At 43.0% G+C, this 21,033-nt stretch overlaps 1 protein-coding gene across 3 annotated transcripts in view; it reads right to left on the reverse strand.

Moving 5' to 3' along the window:
• Nucleotides 1-21,033, reverse strand: part of KLHL14 (kelch like family member 14) — a 60,299-nt gene that overhangs the window by 35,731 nt on the left and 3,535 nt on the right. For all 3 annotated transcript variants that reach the window (XR_010308380.1, XR_010308381.1, XM_064170730.1), the window contains exon 2: nt 6,011-6,132. Coding sequence is in view for 1 of the 3 variants with exons in the window: in XM_064170730.1 (XP_064026800.1) it covers nt 6,011-6,132 (122 nt within the window). In the remaining 2 variants the exon portion in view is untranslated. The remainder of the gene's footprint in view (nt 1-6,010; nt 6,133-21,033) is intronic.

Genomic DNA, 21,033 nt, shown 5'->3' on the forward strand with positions numbered 1-21,033 from the left:
ATTCTGCACAGGAAAGGTTGACGCAGCTGAATGTCGCAAAACGGCCAAAGAAAACACAAGAGAAAAAAAATGCAGCTTAGTGCAGCAGAAATTAGGTGGGCTGGGGAGTGGAGTGACCCAGGTCCTCTGCTGCTGACTAGAGTATGAAGCAAACCATTCTACCTTCCCTCTTCATAAAGACAGACACTGAAAGGGTTTCTAGAACCAGCAGTATCCTCAAGTGCTGTCTGGCACTCAAAGTGTGGCTGCCAAAGATGGAAGTCTGCTGTACAGGCCAAAGAGTTATAGAACATATGCAAGAGGATTAAAAAAAAATCAAAACAACGGCAACAGAAAGATGTGCCCACAGCAGACCTCCTGCAGTGGAGACTGCCTGGTGAAAATGAAAGCACAGCCAAGCTGGGGAAGGAAGGAGAAGGCAGGCTGCCTTTCTCAGAGCACTGAGGATGAAAAGCTTACCTGCCGCTTGTTATGACCAGCAAGGCAGAGGAAGACAAATAAATAAGAGCTCCTTGATATTGTGTGATTGCTGCTGGCATGAAGGAGAGAGATGGAGAGGGAAGTCGAAGTGCCTGATCCATTGTTTGTCCTTGCACATGGACAAACACAGCAGATGTAAATATACCTATCAAAGGGCAGGAAGGCCAAGACAACTAAAATAAGACTAAGGGATAACCAGGAAAAGAAGCAACCATAAATCCTGACTAACCTCTCCAGTTTAGTGACCCCTAGGACATTCCTTTGTCTTTCCCACCCAAACATGATCAGTTATACTTTCCATTGGGCAATGACACTGGCTTTCACACTGGATTAAAACCCAAACCTTATGCAATACCTAAGCATAAATGTCTTCTTGCCCCCACACACGTTTGCCACTGTTGTGCTGCTCACTGAATCCTCTCTGTGGTTTCCAAGCTGATGTGGTTAACTAGGGAAGTTAAGGAATGTTACAGTTAGCATTGTACTTAAAAGGTACAGCTGTGAAAGAGAGATCTGCTTCAGCTTCACATGGATGGAGGGTGCCATGTAAGAGTTCAGTAATGTTTCCAATGGCATTTCTGAGCTTTAGAGAAGAAGGAATTTAGCAGGAAGGAGGATTTGCTGTATACCTAGAAATTTGTAAGACACAATTCCTCTCCTGCTCATCACTTCTAATCAGACAGATGGATACATTGCTATGGAAAAAATTCAAAACCCCCCAACCTAAAACAATGACTGCATCATTTTTATTTATTTCTTGCATTCTCTGTTCATGTAGCAAGAAATTTAATTCCAGTTGGATCAGTCTCTTGTGATACTTTTTCTTTCATTTAATATATTTTTTAAATGCTTAGAGGCATTATGACAGAAAAGCATGTATTTTTTGCCCTGGTTTATACCCATCATCCTTACTATTACAACAAGACAAAAGCATTAAAGTAAAATTAATCATGTCAAAAGATTTTAGCAAAAAACAAGGGAGACCATGCATAAAGCATCGCTTTGTCTAGTGTGAAGTCACGCTCTGATTAAAAACATATAATGAAAGTGAAAGTAATACATCATTGCCTTAGCAGTAGGGTTTTTGGGAGAGCTGTGCAATTCTGAACACACACACACACACACACACACACACACACACAAATCTTTACAGATAGGCTCTGGATTTTGAAACTTGCAACGATTACAGAATAATTCTAACAAGCAAAACATTGCTTCACATCCTTAAAGTTTAATTAATCTTATACACTGCACTTAAAAAACAACTAAATGAGTTGTAGGACTCTTGGCAGGACCGTAGCTGGTAATGAAAACCAAAGCAGCAGTGGCTGGTTCTGACCAGCGAGGTATGAGGTAGTGACAGAGAGATTCCCCAACTACTCCACAATCACGAAGATTGCAAGATATCATGGAATAATGAAACTCAGTTACTAGAGCAGAACACTTGGCGTTACAAAAGACTGCCCAATCCCCATCCACTCAGTAGGTGTCACCAGGCAGCGGCAGCCTGTTGCTGCTATGGGACATAGGTAGTCCCAGTGGAAAATGACCTGGTGTTTGCCCTGCATATGCAAGCAAGCCTAAAAAGAAGCCACAAAGTGATGATGTGCTCACTGTCCTTTGCAGTCCATAACAGCCTCCACACTTTGCTCAGATACAACCCAGCAATAACTGGTGTTTCAAATTAAACAGCAATATGCACATTATCAATCTCAGATTGGGACTGTGCCTATGTTAAGTAAACTCAGGTGGCAGAGAATGTTTGTAAAATTCCACTTACTTTCACCTTTTTTTTCTTTACTCTGTCTCTATTCTTTGTTGCCAACAGAGGAAAAATAACTCTCTGGGAAATACCAGACAGGGAAAATGCACAGTTATACTAGACTGTGAAAAATCTACTGATCCTTTGAGCCATAGCATTCTTGCCTATAGATGATGACATTAAAAATTGGAAATGGGTGCATGCTTCCCCTCCTCTTCTGGATCTATGAACAAGGCAAGTTGTTTTCCTGATACCTTTAGAATTACTCCCATTAGTACTGATGCATTTGGTGCTTTGGGTAGCCAGGCAGAGAGAGGTGGGCAGTATCCCCTGCCAATAGATCTAGTCTTGTCGAGGGAGCAAAATGAGATTGCTCCTCTGCTGAACTGTCATACTCGATAGCTTGTGCTGTTCCACCTGCCAGTGTCTTCATAGCTCCAACTGCAGCACCATGGCTTACATGGAGTCAGTGGTTTCTGATGGTTGATCTGTTCTTTCCGCATCACACAAGGCAGGACACAGAGCCCTAAGTGGCTGCAGCAGCCACTCCCCATGCTGAGAAGGGAAAAAGACAACTGGCAAGCTGCTCCCTCTCAAATAGGTTTGTGGGCCCTGCTGAGTAACTTGTGAGGCTCCTCTCAGAGTAAGTTCAGTGTTCTCTCATCCATCTCCTCCTCAGCAGACCTGCCACCGCACTCAGGACTGTGTCTGCAAGCCTCTTTCTCATCCTTCCTACCCTCAAACGCCACTAGCACAAAAAGCAGAACTCAAACAATGTAGATGGGCATTAGCAAGGAAAGGGGAATTTCTGTGCATGCTTACATTGGATCAGCATACCTCCAGCTGCAAAAGCTGACTTTTGGTTGGGGTGTCAGGGAGTCTGCTGGAGGGCGAGGTTAAAGAGAAGACTGTAAACATTTGTAACTACAGTAGGAAATCAAATACACCTAAAGAGATAATAAAATAGAACATACTCAAATATCAGACTACAAGGACCAAGACTTTTCCCATCACAGAACTTCCTGAGCAGGACACAGCATTTGCTCTGTCTCTATTCACTAGGGAGCAAACTTCTCATTTGCACTGATGAGTTGGGGGTGAACTACAACCTCAGGGCTGACAGCCCTGTCTAAACAAGTGAAAAGAAACAGAAAAAAAAAATCTTTCTCCTTTCCTGCTGACCATACATCTTTGATAAGAATAAACAGACCAATTATTTTCCAGAGCTGTGCCCTGGGAGAGTGGCAAAAGGGTAAAGGAACGAAATCACAGAATCACAGAATCATAGAATCAACCTCCAAGATCATCCAATCCAACCTAGCACCCAGCCCTATCCAGTCAACTAGACCATGGCACTAAGTGCCTCATCCAGGCTTTTCTTAAACACCTCCAGGGACAGTGACTCCACCACCTTCCTGGGCAGCCCATTCCAATGCCAATCACTCTCTCTATGAAGAACTCCCTCCTAACATCCAGCCTGTACTTCCCCCGGCACAACTTGAGACTGTGTCCCCTTGTTAAAATAAATGTATTTCTTCCTAAACTGCAAAATGCACTTGGAAAACAAAGATAGAACAATGTCCTTAAATTCCCCCACACCATAAATGTCATGGTACATTTACACAACACCATGACAGCCCTGAACTGTCACTGTGTTATCAGCTGATTAGTTTGTGGTCTTACCTGCTCAGTCACAGTTCTTCAAGACCCTGCACTCTTGTGCTGTAAAGCCCGTCAATGTTTTGTGGAAACACAAAGGGGAATCTCAACACAAGGGGGAACTTCTTTACTGTGAGGGTCCCAGAGCACTGGAACAGGATCCCCAGAGAGGTTGTGGAGTCTCCTTCTCTGGAGACTTTCAAGGCCTGTCTGGATGTGTTCCTCTGTGATCTGTGCTAGATTGTGTGGTCCTGCTCTGGCAGGAGGGGCTGGACTTGATGATCTCCTTCTGTCCCTTCCAACTCCTAATATCCTGTGATAGCACAGAACAAAAGTTCTACTCCAACTTATCCTCACTCGACACCCACTCATATAGCAAATTAGAAAACAAAGCAGGGGACATTTGAAACTCTTCTTCCAACTTTAAAATATATATTAAACAAAATTAGTGATATCATTTCTTGAGTAGTAATAATATTTGCAACGTAATTATCCTTGTTAACAATTAGTTCCTTTTCAGTGTGAAAAAATAAGCATTGTCCTCTGTGTTCATCAAACAATACTCCAGGCCAAGACATCCTTTACTAGCAGGTTTCGTAAGAAGAGGATCACTCATGTCACAAGAGGGCTGTCTTTTTGACAACCATTGCCTCAGACAACACCAAGAAAGATCCAGGGACCTTCAAGATTACCAGTGATAAGTGCCAAGTGCTTGAACATGAGCTAGCTATAGGACTGCAAGAGATGCATGACCATCTTTGAACCACAGCACAGAAGGTTATATTCATTAACCAGCATAGAAAGGGAAATTTTGTCATGATTTTTAGAGGTAACATAGGAAAGATCATCATTCTTTTGATAAAAGTACATAAAGTCATTCAGAAACATCTCTCAACGGCACTGCAGATGGTTATTCAAATACTAATGACAGACTTTTAAACCACAGCATTTAGGTACTGGGCCTCTAGGTCAAATCTTCAAGACAGCATCACAAAATTCTCCAACAGCCCCACTATCATTTCAGGGCATCTATACCGAGCAGCCTTTATGCTGCAGCACTTTGAGAAAGGCTCCTCAACTTTCTATGCAAAGGCTTCACTGCAAGTCCTGCATCATAGCAGGCTTTTAAATTCTTTTTTCCCCCAGTCTGCGCACATATTGAAGTGGATGGATCCCAGGAAAGGGCTTCAGATAAGTGATGAAGAACAGAATTCTGTAAAATGTATTTTACTGGGGGAAAGCAGCAGGTCTATTAGGAGATCCAGGTTTTACCAGTTGTCCAGTTTTAGAAGTATGGCTTTGATTTATGGACCAAAATTGCTCATTTATTATTTTATCTATACTGCTTTGGGCAATTTTGACAGTTAAAATTTAGCTTTATTGACCAATGCAGCCAGTTTAGCCACAAGGGGACTAATGCACACAGCCTGCTGCACTCAAGAAGCTATGATTTGATTCCATGACCAAGTCAGACTGGGAATCACAACCAACATAACACTAAGTTCCAAGTCTTGACGCTCAAGGCAAAATACTTACTCTAAAACACAATCAACCTTTAAAAGAAGGTGGGAAAGAATTTTGTGATAGGAGCTTCCATGCACTGTTTACTGCAGCTGATCTATTCCACCAATGCTTCTGTCAGCAGTGGACGCAGAGCAGTACAGAGGAAACCTTTCTTTAATGATTGTGGACAACAGATAAAGCTGGAAGAAGGAAATGAAAATGCAAAAGAGAATCAATGGAGTGCTCTAGTACTATGGCTTACCAGGGATCTGAGTCTGAGCAAACCGTCTCAAACACTGCCTTTTTTGTTCTTCCTCCACCAGATTTTACGCATATGTACATCAATATGCATGTATTCGTGTTGCAGTATGAAAGACTTACAAGTTCACTTAAAAAACTTACTGGAATGATTTTAAGCCAATGTTAATTTAGGCCTATCCTATTATAAAATTAGCATCTTCTGCAATCTCAATTTATTGCTCCATTGTGAAGCCCCTTGTGATACATAAACAAATCTCTGAAGAGAAACAAATCAATAAAGTGTCTAATTTGATTAACCATGTTTTTAAATTCATCAAGACAACTGTACAAAAATAAACCACTTACTTGTCAGTATTTTCCACGTCTTCTTTTCATCATCATAATACTGAACCAAATTGCTGGGTAGTCGGTCAGGTCCGGGAGGCAATCCCCCAACCAACAACAGCATTTTCTTATTGGAACGAATTCTTCACCCAAAACAAGAAGAAAGATGAACAACCACATTACCAAGGAGCATTTTTAGCGGCAACAAAATCATAACCATCAAAAGAATGTTCACTGCTTGCAGCTTTCTATTTCATTTTTTTTTGGTGTTTCTATCCCAAATCATGTCTCAACAATTTTTTGAGCTGAGCAGAAAAATGATCAGAAAAGCTGCATATCTCTCTACTCATGGAATAATAAGCTTCTTTTATGCAATTTGTTAGAGGTTCATTCTAGAACGACCTTTTTCTTATATTATCCCTTTAAATCATCACTCTTTACAGCTGAATACACATGAAATGCTCTGGAGTTGTACTAAGGTTAAGCATTAGAGTTGCATGTCAAAAATCGTATTAGTCAAAATCATTATTATAAGCCATTCTACACTCAAAGAACCTTGAAAAAATTAAGGTTATGCAGAGAGTTTGTGAGCTAACTCTTTAATCACACACTGAACTTCAGATATGTAGCTTAGTACAATTAGCAGCACTGGGCTAATGGTTATGGGTTAAATGGTACTTACAAGCACTTTTGTTTGTTTAATTTAGTCCAGACTCTTGCTTTCACTCTCCCCCCCGGCTCCCCCTTTCCCTTTGCTCTCCCCCTGTGCACCACTGGCTATAGCAACACCAATTGGTAAAAATGAGACTGTGATGTTGTTGTGAGCCTCCCCAGAGTGGAGCCCTGCCAATGCTTGCCACTGATCCAGCGGCATGAACCTGCTCAACTGTGCAAAGTCACTCTAATTCCCTCCCTCTGTTTTTCTACCTTCTCCCCCAGGGGGTAACCACTGAAAGGAGTGACTACCCACCCATCAAGAGCTGGCAATTCGCTGCTATTAACCGTGACCGTGATTCCCAATCTGCCTGGCAGTTCTTAAGAACAGGACTGCAATGTCTCATATGCAGTAAAAGCGGTTATCTGCACCCTGGCCTCCAACGCTCCACCTGATGAATGTACGATTGCCTTGCAACATTAAGGGATTCAGCACAATTGGAAGTGAAAAGGGGAGGGGAGGCCCAGACCCCCAGATGAGCCCTGATGCTTTAATAGTCACTTGGCATATAATTGAACTTTCATCAGTGATAGCAGGCTGGGGTGTGGCAGCACTGGAACAAAGGTGTGCGCTCGGAATGCTCCTGCTAAGTAGGAAGGCGACACAGACCAGAAAGTCGGCATTGATGGGAATGGGTGTGCAGGGGGACCGTGCACTTGATGGAAAGCACCCCTGCCCAACACCAACATCACCGCAGCAATCTGTGTGCCACTCTGCAGCAAACACTCCCACCCAGGAAAGGTACAGAATGCCACAAACCAAAGTTCACCACTGTGACTAAATGAGGCAGGGTCCAGCCACCACCCAGGACTTAACAGTGCACTCTGGCAGCAGGTGTGCAGCGCACTGGTGACTTAGGCTCTAAGTACTACCTGGAACATGGGCTGAGGACCCACCCATTTACATTTGTGTCAGGACTGCACCATATTTTGAGGGGACTGGGCAAAATGAGCTAGGTTGTGCTGTAGACAGGCTGCCCAAAAGGAGCTTCCTTCAGGAAGGGAACACACGGCTGATCCACATCATGCTGGGGAACCAAATCTTTCACATGGCTATCCAGAAGACAAGTACAGACTGTAGATATAATCTATCACAACAGTAGCCAGGGAATTATGTGGCAGATGGTCTGGTTTGTTTTAAAATGGATATAGGGCTCAGAGATGGTCCTGAATTGACTGTAGAGGAAATGAAACCCCCACTGCAGAAGCTGAGCTACACTGCAGGGACAGTGACACTGTCCCATGCTGTCCTGCTTTGCTCCTGATTTGAAGAGAAGCCCTTGCAGTCCAGTCTTTCTGACAAGCCAGCCTTTGCCCTCTGCACTGAACCTGCTATGTGCTGTCAAATGATGACTGTTACTTGCCAACCAGCCTGTATCTGTGCAGGGTATGCGGAACAGGCTTATGGTCAGTGTCAGCACAGACGCTACTTGCTGAGACCATGCCCTGGGGAAAGCTTTCATAGGTATTGCCAGCATCTTGAAACATTCACTCTCCACAGTAAAGTTTTTAATGAGGGAACATTTGACAAAAACTATACAACGCAGGGGTATGATAAACTACTTTTGTTACGAGTTAGGGATGACTGCACATGTAACAAGTGGCAGAGCGAAGCAGAGCCATAAGTCAGTTATGCATGGCCATCCCTAACGATAGAGAATAAATTGTTTATTCCAACCCTCCTGTGTTGTATGTTATATCACAATCAACTCCCCGTGTATTGTAAAATTCAGAATGCCCTTGCAAGGTTTACTTGATAAAGGAGTTTATTTTGATTTTCATCTTTCATCTGTAAAATTCCCTTCTAACTCCAAAGCACTGTGAAAAACCAATGAATGGGCAAGACTCAATAGCTAAGGTGAAGAATGAAATGTCAGATGTAACTCCGAGTTTCCAGACTTTGGCAGCTGCAACTATCCTTAACATTACTTTTTCAGCTAAACAAGCAGAGAAGCTCCTGCTTCTTGAGAAGGAGCAGCACTGCTATATGGGAATGTTTCAAAAGTATTTAGTATTTTCACACATTTAAAATGGGAAGCAGCATGAGCAGAAATCCTTAATGGAAATGTATAAAGGTAAGAGCCAGCATGGTCTCTACCAAAACCACAAGGACCTCTCACATGGCAAGGAAGAGATGGGTTCTTTTATTCAAAGTATCTATTTCATCTATACTGAGAGCTTTTCCAGTGAATCAAATATACGATGCAGTGACTAAAGATACACATGTCTTAAACTGATCTGTTTTCCTGGACTCAATTCAGCTTTTCAGGTTTTGGTCTGAATCACTACATTTTAGGTTTCACCAAAAAATTGTCTTTATTACATTGTATTTGTGCTTCACATTGTACTGAGTAGTGCTGTTAAGATCTCAAAATACATTCTAAAATACAAAAGACATGGAAATGATCATTGCTTTTCCAAATAGTAGTAAAAACACAATTCAGTGAAATCTGGCAAAGGTAGGATTAAAAAACACATCTAATATCTTAGCAAGATAAACTTTCTCCCCTTTTTGCCTTATGGCATATTTGCTATTCGGCTGAGTATGAAACACTCTTATCATAGTCCTCATTTCACAATGCAGCTACACACTGAAGTTCACAGTGTCTCTAGAAAGGCTGTCATGATCATCTTGTGTTTAATTAACAGTACTGGGTCCTGGTCAACAGTAATATTAACCATGCCCAGGCAGTCTGATGACAGGGAAGAAGCTGATATATATTTATATATTTATCTTATCCCAAAAGCATTCCTTGTACCTAAAGTTCCAAACTCTAGTTCTTCTTGTTGTTATTCTGCACACATTTGGCAATTTCTGTTCTGCAAAGATTTTAAAACACTTAATTCACTTTAATTAAGTTCCTGGATACCCCATGTGGTGTGAAATCTATTTTGTCTACTCACAAGACTGGAAATTAAAGTGTATTTTGAAGGCAATATTTTCAAACTCTTATCATTTCCTTCAGACACACAAAGCTAGGAAATGGAGATCTCATAAAACTGGCTTCATTCTCAGAGTGTTGAGTATCTGAATCCTACTCACTTCTCAAGCAGCAGCACATGCACCTGCTCTAAAACTTAGGTCTCTTGCTCATAGTCTAAATTAACCACGAATACACAGGGCAAAATGCTAAGCCCAAGAGAGTTTAGTGACTCACAAGAAAGACAGTAACAGAGCTCAATACTCCTGACAACCACTCCCATTCAAAGCTCTTTTGCAACCTTGACAGCCTCATGTTAATGTAAAACGCATGAATGAGAAATACTCTTCTTGTACATTGTTTTCTTTATTAGCATATCCATCAATCTTGTGCGATGGTTTTGCCTTATCTAGGCCTGTAGCAGAAGTTCATTCTACCAGAGCTGGCAAGAAAACAAGCCCCAACAACAAGAAGTTTGCTCCAGGCTCTTCTAGTTTTTAAACAATGCAGTAAGCAAAGAAAAGATCACAATGGTGAAGTGGTAATCCTGTGGTTCTTAAGGTATTTGGTGTAGTGTTACATACAGGAAAGAAAAGCATCTTAGCCACACCAGTGATCACGGCAATCAAGGACAGAAAAAAACAGAAAGACCTTAACGACTAGAGTTCCCTCTTAACTCAGGGCTATAAAATAAGCAAAAATCGGGACTATTAATTCTTTTCTAAGGGAAGCTATCACCATAGCTTTGAGTATGGAACAAGGCAGGTGGTTCTTTAGACCAGGGACCTCAGACACATGATGCTCGCTCCTGCTCAAGCACTGACCTTAAACACAGCAGAGCCAAACCCAGCTTCAGCTATTTGCTTACTGAACTCAGGTGCAAACAAAGCCAGCTCAGATCCAGCAAGGGCAAGTGAATGGAGAGGGAATTTTACTTACATCCACAAATCTCATTATATCAAAGGAGCTGAGTAACTGGAAGCTAACACATAGTGATACTGCCAACAGAACAAGTAGTAACCTCAGAAAAAGTGTACTAACCTGCAGTGGGAGCAAAATATTGCAGTGAGGTTTAGGTACCAACCTCAAGGTAAAGAGATAAATATACTGCCCCAATCATCATTTCAGTTACAGACCTTTTGTTCGATAACTTAAAGATAACTTAAATCTAATCTTCAGGAGACCTGGATGGTCCTTTGCAACCTTTTTCTTCTTCAAAGGTATCTGAAAGAGTGTCTCATGAAAATGTAAAAGAGAGCCTAGCTGCAGTCTGCAAACCTGAAGTGATGCTGCAGGCATCCATTTGCCTGTGACTGAAGGAACTGTTTCCACAGAATTACAGAATGCTAAGGGTTGGAAGTGACCTCTTAAGATCGAGTCACCCCCCTGCCTGAGCAAGTCACACAGGAACACATCCAGATGGGCTTTGAATGTCTCCAAAAGAGACTCCACAACCTCTCAGGGCAGCCTGCTCCACAACTCTGTCACCCTCAAAGTGAAAAAGTTTTTCCTTATGTTCATATGGAACCTCCTCTGCTCCAGCTTGCTCTCATTTTCTAATCACTGGACACCAACGAGCAGAGCCTGGCTCCATCCTTCCAACACTGCCCTGCACATCTTTATAAACATGAAAGAGGTCACCTCTCAGATTCCTCCAAGCTAAGGAGATGAACTCCTTCAACCTTTCCTCATTTGGAATATGTTCCACTCCCTCTATCACCTCTGTGGCTCTGCACTGAACCCTCTTTTTGCCACCACAGAATATGTGATGAGATCTCTGACAATTATCTTCCCTGCTCCTGGATAGGCATTTCAGTGCAACAAAAGTGTCATATGAAAACTGCTTATTTCAGTGGATTTTGGCTTCCACAGCTGACTGCAAAGATAGCCATGATTAGCAACACATGTCTAATGGAGAGAAAATATCATTATCCAGCAGTTTAACTATGAACTTGATGAAAGCTGCAAGATAAAAATGTAGAATTTATTTTGGACAGAGAAATTCACAGGGTTTTGTTATCACATAAAATGAATTAATGAACATCACAACCTACAGGCAAAGAGGCAGCCAGAATCTATTCCTCACTTTGCAGCACTGCAAGGGGAAGGACCTAAGCACTTACAGACACCAAAGTCGTGCAGATCAGACTTCTGCTGGACCTCTGACCCACCAGGAATTAGATTTCTTCTTATTAGCAAAGTACAGACCTAAAAGAATACCTTGACTTTATCAAAACCCAAAGCATGCTAAGGTCTCGTTCAGATTATGACCAAGAAATTATTTAGTTCCTGGGTTCAAAATATGCTAAGTGCATAAATGCTGCTTTCTGAATGGATTTTTTTCTGATTTTCCCAAGGTACACTTGAAAGTATGTGAAAAACTTTCTATTAGTACTGTATCTGAAAACCAGCCTTATTATTCACTCCAGTGTCATGAAGATTCTAGTTTTCATCTTTTCATTCTCAAAGTGGGCAAGCTTAGCAGGAGGCCCTGAGTACAAGTTTTCATTGCAGCAGAGCTCAGTGTCGCGTTCAGTGATGCCCAAGAGACAACTGCTCTCCTGCTCACTTAATTCATGCTGCTGACCACGGACAGGTTGAAGTTCAGGAACAGAAATACTAAGTTGAGAATTATTTGCTGCAGACATTGATAGCTGATTTTGTCCTCAGAATCTACAAGGTGGTGCTTGTTTGTTATGTTTTGTTTGGTTGTTTTATGTCAAATAGCTGGTTTGTTTGGTTGGTTTAATAAATGCACAGAAAAAGGAGAGTCACTGTTTGCTTCAACAACAAGTATCTATTCAAAAAGCAAAAGCGTAAGGGTAAACAAGTCTTCTGTCTGACAGGCCACACTTAACTGCTGCAAAATTACCTGTTACAGCTTTTTTTCTACAGCTGTGAGACAGTTTTCCATCTCCTGTATTAAAATATCTTAAAATCTGCTTGGAGCTCCCAACATTCTGGTTCTCTTCATGAATCAAACCCCACTGCCATCACTAGTTTATAACAGTCTCTAAGTAAATCTTGAAGAATTAGGGAATACTTTCAGCTGGAAGATATTTAAAGTAAATGTCCCTTCCTCTGCAAACTAATAGGCAGCTTCGGGGTGGGTGACCATTTTGGATGAGTGGCATCTACCATCAGCATCCCTTTGGGAGGAACACACAGGAATGTCCTTCTCATCTTTGTCTCCTTGTACTAGCAGATTATTCTTCATGTTGACAGGACACTGGTACAGTTCCCCAGGAAGCTGCTCAGTAGCTTTCCCATATGGAGTCCTGCCAAGGTTGCTGTGTTCATACACAACATTACTGCTCCTTATAGTCTGATAGGCTGTAAGAAACGTGCTGCCTTGACGAGATCATCAATAGTACCTCTATAAAGGAAATACCTACAGAAATATCTGCATACAAGTCTTTAAATTCACCAAAATCTGAGTGCTAAAGATACTTAGTAGCCACAAAGGGAGTATCTGAAGCACTGTGAGGGATTTGAATCAAAGGGACGTTACTAGCAAAGCTTGTATTGGTAAATAAGTAACAAAACCTCCTGTGTCTGAATCTTATTGGCAAAACTAAGCCAAAAAATGACCTTCCATATTGCTAGAAGTTCTGAAATACCTTAAAGAAGCTCCCTTGATCCTGAACAGGTTTCAGAAGAAAATGAAAGACAGCATCGCATACCACAGCTAGGTTTTGGTTTAGGCACAGCAGGTAAAATGGCAATGTTTATAGAATGCTTCAGGGTACTTCAATCTACATTTTTGCTGTAACAAACTTCCATCAATTCTCTTCTTTTTTTTTTTTTTGTCTTTTTGCCTTTCAGCCTGTGAAAACCCAAGCAGGTGCTCTTTGTGTATGATTCCATACCAGATGCCCACGATGACAGGAGGTCTCTGTATCAGGGGCTAGGTTCTCCCCAGCTGAGGTTCCTTCTCCTTAGGAAGCCAAGGAGAAGAAACACAATTTGCTGCTGTTTCACCCAGGCTATGGCTGGTTACTTTTCCACTGCCTTGCCCCCCAACCCTCCCCTTTCTGAAAGGAAGCAGCAGTCAGGGAAGGCAGAAAGAACCAACTGCGGCACCAACTTCTATTTACTTCCAGCTTCACTGCAAACCGTTTGCTTCCATTGAATTTGGCAGCTGATAATATTTGCTCAAAGTTTATTGTCTGCTTTCCAAGAATACAGCAAGAAGTGTTGAGTACTAAGTACCAGGCATGACAGTCTCTACAGAAAATTTCAGGAAGGCAACAAACACAACTAATTATGCCAGGAAGTATCTACTAATACACTGCAATTTCCCATATCCTTTAACTCGTTTAGATAGCCCTTTGGTAAACCCAGAACACCAGACTGGATCTGTTTCAACACAACAAACAACAGAGATGCTTAGAGAGCAGTAGAGTCCAGCTGAAAACTTCCATTCAGGATTCCTATTAACTCCCTGCTTGGCCTTTTCAGGCCATACTGTGCAAGGGATAATAACAAATGTTGCTCTGATGGAGAAAACTGCTCTGGTTTTTGAAATGGGAGTTGTTTGAGGAGATGAAATGGTGTTTTTACAGCTTAGGAGGATTTTTTCCATGAGGTGAGTTTAACAGAATCAAAGCCCTTTTCCTGGCAAACTATTTTCTGTTGATTTTTGTGTTCTGCATTTGCTCTCCTCACTCTCCTTGCCCCCAAGGCTCGCTGTACTTTCTCTTCAAGTACAAATCCAAACAGTTACACTGTCACAGCTCTGTTCCATTTAATGCACAGCAGTTACAGACTCAGAGCCTCCATATTCTTCTGCCGTAAGGAAAAAAACCTACAGTGACTCCAGGGCATTATGTGCCTTCAAAGGCCCTCTCCTTCCTACCTCCTCCTCACTTGAAAGGGTTGCACAACAGGCAAAGAATGAACGCAAAAGCCTCAGACAGACAACAAAGGCAGCCAAGTGTGATGCTCACCACGAACTTACAGAACTCCATTTGTAAAAGGTATACCTTAAATATAAACCCTACCAGGAGGACTCTGAGAGGAAATTTCCTTATCTAGGAGGCTTTGCACAACTAGTGAGCGACCTTCCTGCCTGACAGTAAAGTCCTAGATCACGTTTCCAAAGCACAGATAAGATCAACACAGGAGCTCAGGGCAGACAACTTCACTCGTAGGGACCTCCAAGACTCGTAAAGGAGCTGCACAGGCTGTTGTAGGGGGTGGAAAGGAGCACTTTTGCTGATGTACAGCAATTGAGGAGGACATTCTCATTTTCCCAAATACTTGCCCTCAGTTTGAGCATCTTAAGAATTGTTTAGTTTTAAATGTAATTTTCCCTCCAGAACAAGGAAGTCTGCAATCCAGTGAAAGGTTTTGGCTCACAGAAGAAGCTCAGAGATGCAAATACCTGAAACTGCTTCAAGTACTGAGAGGGGTGTGGTGAAGAACAACTGAGGAACAGCACAGGCCCAGCCAGCTGCAGCAGCCTCTGAAGATACAAGCTGAGAGGTCTGGAGAAATTGGCAATGGTGTGTGTGAGATAGGCACCTTGATGGAAAGGGCCTTGAGAGGCCAGGAGCCATGGTAGAAGAGGATTTCAGAGAACAGACAAGCAAAAGTGAAGAACTAGTAGGTTGGATCTAGGGAGACCCTACCTGACACAGTTGCTTGGGAGCAAGGAGGAACCCATGAGGCAACCTGGTAAAGGAAACTGAGTAATTTGGATGCGCAAAAGCTTTGGAAAAGGGGAGTTTGAGAAGCTTAAGTTCTGCAGCAAGAGGGGGCAGGAGGTGGGGAAGGTGCTGGAGGCATTAGGGCTGTGTGTTGCCTAAGGACGTACATGAGGAGGGGCTGGCAGTTCCCAACTAGTCCCCCTGATCAGGACACTGGCTGGCAGGGGAAGCGGAGTACCTGCACCTGGTATTTGGCACTCCTTTGCCTACAGCTGTTGTACAGATGGTTGCTTCTAAGAAAGCCCATTAAATGCTCTTCATAAATTACATTTCTCCTAACAAATACTACTGCTGGGCCAAGAAACTGGCTGTCACCTTTGCTGCTGTGGCTCTCAAAGATTTCACCAGCCAGGACATATGTGTCTTTAAGGAGGCTCCCACCAACTTTCCTGACCCGCAGCAGTCTTTTTAGGTCAAGGATGCTGACTCTGACTGTACCCTGAGGTCCATACTTCCCTCCCACCTGGCCATTGCACATCATATAATTGACCAGGTTGGAACAGACCTCCAAGATCATCTAGACCAACCTAGCACCCACCCCTGTCCAATCAACTACACCATGGCACTAAATGCCTCATCCAGTCTTTGCTTCAACACCTCCAGGGATGGCAACTCCACTACCTCCCTGGGCAGCCCATTCCAATGCCAGTCACTCTCTCTACCAACAACTTCCTCCTAACATCCAGCCTAGACCTCCCCTGGCACAAATTGAGGCTGTGTCCCCATGTTCTGTTGCTGGTTGCATGGGAGAAGAGATCAACCCCACCTGGCTACAGCCTCCCTTCAGGTAGTTGTAGACAGCAATGAGGTCTGCCCTGAGCCTCCTCTTCTGCAGGCTGCACACCCCACAGCCTCTAATGTGTCAGTCTCCCTTCCACAAATCAGCTGAGGGTGTCCTAGCACAGGTATAATTTCCTAATATGTAATCAAGCACACAAGATGTGATCCAAAGCCCACTAGAACAAACTGGTAAAGCCTCACATTCACTTCATCCACAATTCAATGCCAATCACAGAACTTTAGAGGCCAGAAGGGGCTTCCAGAGATTGAGTCTAACCCCCCTGCCACGGCAGGATCCCTTAAGGTAGTTGGCTCAGGAACACATCCAGGCAGGTTTTGAAAGTCTCCATAGAAGGAGACTCCACAACCTCTCTGGGGAGCCTGTTCCAGTGCTCTGTGACCCTCACTGTAAAGAATTTTCTCCTCATGTTGAGGTGAAACCTTCTATGTTCCAGTTTGTGGCTGTTGCTCCTTTATTGCTGCTGACCAGTGAAAAGAGATTGGCCCCAGCCAATTGACACCCACCCCGTAGATATTTGCATACATTGATAAGATCTCTCAGACTAATCAGTCTCAGGTTCTCAGTCACTCTTTATAGGGGAGATGCTTAAGTCCCCCAGTCATCCTCGTGGCTCTCCACTGGACTCATTCCAGAAGGCCCAAGGTGCCCAAAACTGGACACAGTATTCCAGGTGTGGTCTTACCAGGACAGAGTAGAGGGGGAGAAGAACTTCCCTAGCCCTGCTGGCCACACTCTTCCTGATGCACCCCAGGATGCCATTGGCTCTCCTGGCTACAAGAGCACATTGCAGGCCCATGCTGTCCATCAGCACTCAAAGCCCTTTGTCCACAGAGCTGCTTTCCAGCAGGGCAGCCCCAACCTGTACTACTACCTGTTGTTATTCCTCCCCAGATGCGGGACCCTACACTTGTCCTTAATGAACTTCACACGGTTTGCCTTTACCCAGCTCTCAGCCTGTCCAGATCTGGTTGGATGGCAGAACAACCTGACAGCTGTCAGCCACCCCTACCCCCCTCCCCAGTTTTGTATCATCAGGGAACTTGCTGAGGGTACACTCAATGCCCTCATCTAGGTTGTTGATAAAGACATCGAATAAAAATGGACCCAGTACTGATCCCTGGGGAACACCACTGGCTAGAGGCCTCCAACTTGATTCTATGCCATTGATGACAACTCTCTGAACTCTGTTGTGGAGCCAGTTTTCAATCCACCTCACAGACCAGGCATCTATACCACAACTCCTGAGCTTATCTATAAGGATGTTGTGGAAGGCAGTATCAAAAGCCTTGCTGAAGTCAAGGTAGATGACATCCACAACCCTTCCTTCATCTATCCATTTGGTCACAGTATCATAGAAGGCTATCAGGTTAGTCAAACAAGAGCTTCCCTTGGTAAATCCATGCTGGCTACGCCTGATAACTCTCTTTTCTTCCATGTGGTTAGAGATGAACTCCAGAATGAGCTGCTCCATCACCTTTCCAGGGATGGAGGCGAGGCTCACTGGTCTGTCATTTCCTGGGTCTTCCTTCTTGCCTTTTCTGAAGACTGGAATGACACCTTAACAATTCACATACATTTTAAGGACTTTTATCTGGATGTTAATTTGGGGTCTGGAATATTTCTCACTTGCAATTAACCATGATTACAAATATTAGTAAAAAAATAATAACCTCAGTACTGATGTTGGGATCACAAAGGGACAGGCAGATGGCTGCTACGGGAAACACACAACCACCTAGCTCAGTGAAAAACAAGAACACTTTTTACAAACACCAAACATGCCCTACTGAGATCCTACAGAATGGAAGTCAAACTGAACTAGAGTCTGCAAAACTTGTAGACAAACAGCATATTCAAAGGGGAATTGTTTAATTGCTAAGGGATGTAACCACTGTCTTCAAATGTTTAACCTCCTCTGCAGAAAGGAAAACAGACTGGATACATATATATGTCTTCCACACAAATGCTACTGTCTCATGCTGTTCAGTGCTTTACATTCACCTTCCTCACCAACAATTACCACCTTACTACTGAGTGAAAAGTGGTCACAGCAGCTCCATCACATGCCACTCTGTAATTTGCTGTCACTTGCAGTAATATTACCCTGCACCAAACCGTCTGGACAACACCCTCTCCCTGCTGAAATCGAAGCAAAATAAAAACCTCTACAACTAGCTTCTCCAGGACCAAAACGTGCACTTCTAATCTCCCCAAGGTCTAGCAGTGCAGGAAACAAAAGTGCAGAAAAAGAGCTGAGTCTATACATGATGGGACTTTGCTGAACACAGAAAGCAGCACAGTCAGGCTTGGCCTGCTTATCTCTTTGTCTTTTGATGTTCCTCCTTTCTCTTCTACACTTTCATTCCATATTTCTTGTCTATGGCTTTTCCCATCTCAGATCAGGTGGCTGATCTTCATCAGCTTTTCCTCCCCCGCATCTGAAACAGCTCTTCCAGAAACTGACACACTGAGCTGTTATTAACAAGGGCTGCTGTTTCTGTTAAGAATTAGTTTTCTTCCTTTTGTATCATTCTCCCTCTTCTTTTAATTTTCCAGAGTCTTTGTTTGGTTTGTCTTGTTTGTCTCCTTTCCTGCCTGGTATCCTATTCATTCTATCTTCAAAACTATTCTTTGCTCCCCTTTTCCTTCATCTGTACCTTGCAGTTTCTACTACCTATGTTCCACTCCTCCCCTGGGATATCTCAATTCCTCTCATGTCCTGTATTTTGCCCTTTCTCCTGGCTTCACTTCCCTCTGCCATCAGGTGCCTGATGCAGCTGTACTAACTGCTACTCTGCCTGCAAACCCTGGAGGACCTGACCAGCCCCAACACACATTGATGTCAAGATAAGCTATTCTGCAGCAAACAAACTACTTCCCAGCCAGCCTACCTCCTCATGTCTGACTTCTGGAGCAGAAGTCATTGTAAATAGTTACAGCAGAGCAAAACAAGAAAATTATGGCAATGCTCTATAAAAAAAGGCAACAATATTTAGGTAAAACATTTAATAATAGGCCTGTAATTTAAATATATTTTCTATAATGCTCCATTCACCACCTACAGCTGCATTGTACATTAGCACAAGCAAAATTAAAGTTTAAAGAGAGGTGTTCCATAGCATCAAAGTGGTTTTAAGCATTTTCATTGTTTCAAGTAAACATGGAAGCAATAATAATTCTCACCAGCTCACTCATCTCTAAAAGTGAAATTCTTTCCAGCAACATGGTAATGCTCTAACCCAGAACTTTGCACAAATTGAAAACACATCCCTTGTACTATATAAAATATAGGAGATTACGCTACAGCACAGAGACATTTTAATCAACTCAGTACTCAGCCAAGTCCCAGGAGTCAAATAAATCACAGGAAGATGAACACTCCCCTATCTAAATGTGCTTTCTTCCCAGAACTACAGAAGACATGACACAGCACAGAAGGGACAAACATCACTTTAGCCTAACGTTCATGGGCCACCTATGGGTCCAACCCAGTCCATGCTGAAATCAGATGGGATTTTTCCTACTGATGCCAAAGCCAACTGAGCCTCGAGAGGCTTTAATAGCAGCTTGCATGCTGAGGCCCTGCTGTAGGTGAGGATCACAGAGGCCCAGAAAGCTCCATCACTAACCTGAAGACAACAGAATTACTAACTTTGCTTGGAGTTAAGCACTGATGAAATGCCATCCAGCTCACAGCCAAAACACCCATCCAGCCTGCAAAAGCCCTAAGCCCGGAGCGTGGCTAGGTTCACAAGTCAGGAATGTCACTCCTCAACTTTTCAAAAGATGATCATTTTAGTTGCTGTACTTTGAAAAATAATTTCACAAAAATGCATGAGGGTGTTCAACTGTTACCTTCTCTCAGGAAATTTCATGGGAAAAAATAATAATAAATTAGCTCTCCCTGCAGGCAAACAGCATTTTTCAGTGCAGCACCAAACACGACCCAGGTATCTGCCAGCCCTGGCATCACCTGCACTGCAGGATCTGCATTTGTGGCACAAACTTTATAAATCGCTCTGCTCACAGTGCACAGACTGGCTCTTGTGATCCAAAAATTGCCTTCCTCCAGCCTTGACAACAGCAAAAGTCTTGTGTGGGTCCGAAAAGCAAGCAGGAGGAAGTTCTTCACCATGAGAGTGGTGAGACCCTGCAATGGGTTGCCCAGGGAGGTGGCTGAGGCCCCGTTCCTGGAGCTGTTTAAGGCCAGGCTGGATGGGGCTCTGGGCAGCCTGATCTAGGGTTGAGTGTCCCTGCCCATGGCAGGGGGCTTGGAACTAGACCATCCTTGCAGTCCCTTCCAACCCTGACTGATTCTATGATTCTAGGTGTGATTTACCATATAAAGAAGTATCTTCAAAGAAACAATCAGTGCTACTTTTAGTTATATTTCACTGGAGAATCACAGCCTTTGGAATTTCCATTATACAGGTTTAGATCAAGAAACGTAAGCAACTCCAATTCCAAAGTACTCCAAAGTGGCAAAGCACATAGGGGTACTTACATATGTAAATATACCTGGTTTTTTTTTTAAGTAGCATGCCACAAAAAAAAAAAAAAATTATGTTCTCTTCCAAAATAATCATATTTTTAAAAGTTATTGGCAAGTTTTAATTCTGAGAGCACTTCTTTATTCTATATGCAGGTAAGCAGATAGTTAAGGTACTGTGCTGCCTGCATTCCTCACCAGCCCTGACTAAACTGTGCAGTAGGTGTTATCCTGCAGCACAGTCAATCTCTTTCTAAAGACATATGAGTATTTTGTGAATGGCCTTTCATTAAGCTTTAAATTCCAAATGACCAAGGTCACCATCACTCACAGAAAAGGTGATCAGTTTTAAAGTCCTTTTCTGTGTAATAACTTTCCTCTACTCACACACATACTTCACTGGTAGT

Source organism: Pogoniulus pusillus, chromosome 34 (assembly GCF_015220805.1).
Source record: "Pogoniulus pusillus isolate bPogPus1 chromosome 34, bPogPus1.pri, whole genome shotgun sequence".
NCBI lineage: Eukaryota > Metazoa > Chordata > Aves > Piciformes > Lybiidae > Pogoniulus > Pogoniulus pusillus.